Source organism: Nicotiana tabacum, chromosome 8 (assembly GCF_000715075.1).
Source record: "Nicotiana tabacum cultivar K326 chromosome 8, ASM71507v2, whole genome shotgun sequence".
Lineage (NCBI taxonomy): Eukaryota > Viridiplantae > Streptophyta > Magnoliopsida > Solanales > Solanaceae > Nicotiana > Nicotiana tabacum.
Window position 1 is genome coordinate 183,426,325 of NC_134087.1, and position 5,291 is coordinate 183,431,615.

Here is a 5,291-nt window from a genome sequence, read left to right on the forward strand (position 1 = left end):
TACTTCGTATGTTGAAGATGATGAAGACATCTTAACCCTAAATTATGTGTAGAAACCCAAACCTTGCTCTGATACCAATTGTTGCGGAATATCGTGGGTTAACTAGCACACAATCTCACATAAAGCAAATAGAGAAGAAAAATCAACACAAGGATTTAACGAGATTCGACTAAGCCTAATCCTCGGGGCAAAAGAAGAGAGAGTTTTCCACTATGATTGAGAAAAAAAACACAATACCATCTATAGAATCCCCAACTACAACCCCTATATATAGATCCCAAAAGGTCCCAAACATATATGAGAAAGGTTTCCCAATTTGACAAGGATTATAGGTTTTCTTTTCCCAAATCTATTAGGACAATGAGTTTTCCTAAACCAATAGGGACTATGAGTTTCCTAAAAATATAAGGAAATAATTCAAGCCACAAATAACATAACCCTATATATTTTTCAGCACACATAAATGTTAGGTCATGATTGAGAGTTGACTTGATTTTCCAACTAATACAACAATAATTGGAAGAACTAATGGTGCTTAGGACATAAAAAAAATTATTTCGACTCTTCTAGAGGAGAAACGTGGGCCTATTTTTATAATAAACCACTTATAAGATTCGAATAATCACTCATCAGATTCCAATAACATGCTCAATAATTTACTTGTATATATACCATACCATAACTCCCAAGATTTGCTTGGAAAAAAGATAAGTCTGTTTTCTAGTGCACATTATAATTATATGGCGGCTGAAGAAGAAATCCTCAAGCTCTTTGATACTTGTTGGTTTGAACAAGAAATATTCAAATCTCTTGAAATTCAAATTTCAGCTAATGTAACAACCAAGGAAGTTCAAGAAAATACTCATGAAATTCAAGAATCAGCAAATATCTTGATGGGAAGATCACAAAGTGATTACTGTTTAAGCTTGGATAATACAAGTTTTAGTCCACTTGGGAATTCTCCAACTTCTGTGATTATCACACATAATAGAGTTCAAGAACCAATAAAAGTTAGTGACAAGAAGAGGAGAAGGATTAAAAGGGAAGTTAAGGAAATTATTCGAATTCGGAGAAGTTCATCAGACCTTGAACTTGAAGAATTAAAAGGGTTTATGGATTTGGGATTTGAGTTTAGTGAAGAAGATAAAAATTCAAGATTGGTTACAATTGTTCCCGGATTGGAGAAATGGGGAAAAAGGGCAGAGGAAATTATAGAAAATAGTAAAAAGAGGGATGTAAATTCAAGGCCTTATCTTTCTGAAGCATGGGAGATTCTTGAAAAAAGAAAGATGACTAAGAAATTGTTGAAGTGGAGAGTTCCTGCTATGAACAATGAGATTAATATGAAAGATAATCTCAGAGTTTGGGCTCAAACTGTTGCATCAACTTTCAGATAAAACACAATCTTTGTACTTTCTCTCCTGTGTTTGTTCCTTTTCTACTCCTTTCTTCCTTTTCATTTGTACTTCTAAGAAGTCCCGATGCAATAGTAAAAGTCATTATCGTGTAGTCACGAGATTATGGGTTCTAGTTATAAAAACAATTACCCGCAAAAATGTAAAGATAGAGTTGACCCAATATGGTCCGACTCTTCATTGCACCCACTTAGAGTAGAAATTTAGTGCCCTTTCTTTTTGTTTCTAATTTTCTTCACATTTTGCGGCTTAATTAGGCTTGTTGCAACTGTAAATATATGGAGATGATGAAAATCATGTACTATCTTGAGAGACAGACTTATGCTATATCGAGAGGGGCCACCAATACCCGTTAAGTTTGACAAATTTTTTATGTATATATGTATATATCGTTAGAAAATAGTGATATATTTAGTAGTATGTACCCTGTTTTATATACTTTGGTTAAATTCAAAAGTATACTTGCGGCCTTCAAATTTTGGGTCCGCCTAACAACCTCTAGTGGCGTATGCAGGATTTTTTGTAAGTGGTGTCATATTTTAAAAGTGAACAAATAAACAAAACACTACTAACAATATCATATCATACCAAAAAAAACGAACACAACTCAAGTATATTACAACAACTCTTCTCGATGAATTTTATTAAAAAAATAACCTCATTCGAAATAATACTAAATACTATTTTTCTAATATAAAGTTCCTAATAATCACTAAAAGTTCAACATCTAATCAAATGGCTTTACAACAATTGTCACAAGAGTTTACAAAAATTGACCACTAAAATAATAAATGAAGCTTTCTAGCTTTGAACCCACGACCTATACCAGAAAAATAAGGCGCCTGACCAATTTAGCCAACCCAGTTACTTGTTTCAAGCAATGTCACTTAATATAAATTAACGTATTTTCGTTTCTGCTTTTTAATATATAAAAAAATAAAAGCCTTAGGTAAATCCGCCCCTGACTACCTCACTCTTTCTTCTAGTGTTCCATACAAAGATTCTACAAACTACTGATATCTTGTATCTTGATGATTAGTTTTAATACTATTAGCGTACAAAACTTGAACTCCTTGCGAATCGTTTGAAGATATCAAAATATTCAAGGAAAAGAATCCAATCCTACCCTCATCTCCAGCCAAATCAGCTATTGAAACTTTTATAGATAATTAGTCAACAAGCACTTTCCAAACAAAAAAAAAATGCAATACCAAACCAACCCTAAAGCTTAAAAATGTACCAAAGTGGCAAACGATCCACTTACAAGGAATACCACTTAAAAAGAGATCTGGTGACGATATAAGCAATAAATTACTAGTATTATAAAAACATTAACTAGGGGTATAAAAAAGTGAATTATTGGCTGCATCAACAACCAGGGCAAGCTTATTCACAATAGTAAATTAATTTCTTATTAGTTGATAATCATATTCCAACCAGTCCAAGTACTCTCGGACAAATTTGATAATTAAAGTACTCTATAAAATCCTCAATAGCCTGCCTTGCAAATCTCTAAGAAAGGGAAGTAGGTAATGAATATACTTTAATTAAAAGAAAGGCCCCATAAAATACATTTTTGAGGTAAATGCAGTAAAGTAATGAAGCATAAAAACTACTGGAGTATGTTTACCAGTTTAATTAGCTAGATTTGAGAAAATTGAGTCGATAATAAAGAAAAGGGAAACTAACATTTCTAGAGATGCTTCTAGTGAATATTTTTTTCTGATTGATTGCAATTTGCATGTTTTAACAATCACCATGAAAATTTCATTTCCATCTAGTGATGAACTGAAGGAAAAGTTTAATTGCTGAGAAAACTCACTAGATTTGGAAAAACAATTGTATATGTATGTTGACAATAAATTGAGTCGAGAAAATAAAATCAAGACAAAAAAATATTGCAACAATCGTAGTATTTGATTTCAAATAATATGAGTGTACAATCTTTGTGAATCCTCTGATTCTTCTTTCCAATAGTAAATAAATTCAAGGAGCTTGACCTTGAATCTATATTTTGTTGCCACGAATGATGATCGTGGATTCAACTAGCACGAACTTTGATTTGAACTCGTATTCCTTGAATCTTGATCTATTCTTCGTTCTTGAGCTTGAACTTGATTTCTCGGACTTGAACTTAATTGTTTGAAGGCTAAAACTTGTAGAGAAATTTGCAGCGTTTGATCCATGGGTTCTCTCTTGCTTCTTGTTATAACTTCCAGTCTCTTTTCTGAGTTATAAAAACCCATATTTATAGTTGTGGAAGGAAAAGGTTGTGATTGTCACACCTCCTTTTTGCGCGCCCGCCCCGAAGGATAGAATGCGCGAGGGGAGTTTTTCCAATTTAAGTGACAATATTCGAAATGAGGTTATTTATTTAATTCAGAGTCGCCACTTGGGAAAGGTTTGACTTTTGGTGTCCCAAGTCACCGGTTTATCTTGAATCCCAAATCGAGGAAATTTTCGACTTTTCCAAATGAAGTCTGCGAACCAGAAATTCTAAGTAAGGAATTCTGTTGACCCGAGGGAAGGTGTTAGGCATCCTCGAATCCCGTGGTTCTAGCACGGTCGCTTAAATTGTTATAATGGCTAAATATCTGATTTAAATACATGTTGTGACTTATGTGCTTTTATTAAGTTTAAACCGCTTTTATTATTATCATTTATTTTTATAGAATTGCAACGTCGTGAAAATGCATCTCGAACCACGTCACAATCAATGCACCCGTAGTTGTTAACACATTTCGACTCCGTTGAGATTTGAATTTGGGTCACATCAATGTGCACCCGTGTTTAAGAAGGTTAAATCATTAAAGGCGCGCCTAAAGCAACTAGCGTATTGTTATTTTGGGAAGGCCGTAAAATTCGCTAAACGGCCTGTCCCGAATTCTAAGTATTTTAATATATACATTTAGAGGGCCCCGCAGCTTGTGCATTTTGTTTGTCGAGGCTCGTCTCATTTTATTCAAAAGGATAAACCTGCAGTGACTACATCTTTACTATGTCCAGTCTAAAATAGAAGAAGGAAGATACATGTCAATTCAAGTATATGCTTTGGGCCTAATTCTTATCAATTTCTGATTAATTATTTATAAAGTAAAAAAACGTCATACTTTATGAGAAATGTTCTAATTTGACAAAGAAATTACATGACAAAATGCTATACTTATATCCAAAACATCTCTTGAATTGAATTCAAACTAGACTCATTTAGGCTAGATTAAGGGAATTAACCCACTAGGCATTATTACCACTGGGGGTTCGAACGTGCTCCTATATACTGCCTAGCGGGTCCTGATGAAAGAAACTAAAATAAAACAGAACATCATTGTGTAAGGTGGAAGTATTCTATCCTATGCATATCATTATAGCTAAACAGGAATCCGGTCAGTCACTATGTCAAATATTTGTACATTCTACGTACTGTACCATTACTTAACTCATATCAACAAACAACTATAAACTAAGATACAAGAGGCTAAAACTCAGTTAAGTATTAACTAACTAGATTTTTTTTGCTATTGAATTACACACTAATCAATTTATACAAAGAAATCAATAGACCATGAGCATTACAAACAGACATTTAAACTTCTTCAAACTCCTTTCATTTCATGCTTTCGAACTGTTACAGTTTACACCAACATGGGACTTGAAATATGTACCTGAATACTGAATACTGAAATGCAAAGAAGAAGTGGAAGCAAAGGGGTCAGCAGCAGCAGAAAGCAGAACAACAGCAGCAACAACAAACGAGGCAAGTAGAATTAAGAAAACAACTAGACCAAGTTCCAGAGTAAACCAACAGACAACCAGCAGACTCAATTGGATTTAGAAGAAATCAGTGTTGAACAAACAGATCAAGGCTAGTGAAATCAA

General features: G+C 33.7%; 1 protein-coding gene across 1 annotated transcript; it reads left to right on the forward strand.

Moving 5' to 3' along the window:
- The first annotated feature begins 740 nt into the window (after positions 1–740).
- Positions 741–1,397, forward strand: LOC107824209 (uncharacterized). The gene has a single exon (XM_016650951.1). It carries the CDS (start codon positions 741–743, stop codon positions 1,395–1,397), a length of 657 nt encoding a protein of 218 aa, XP_016506437.1.
- Positions 1,398–5,291: the final 3,894 nt, after the last annotated feature.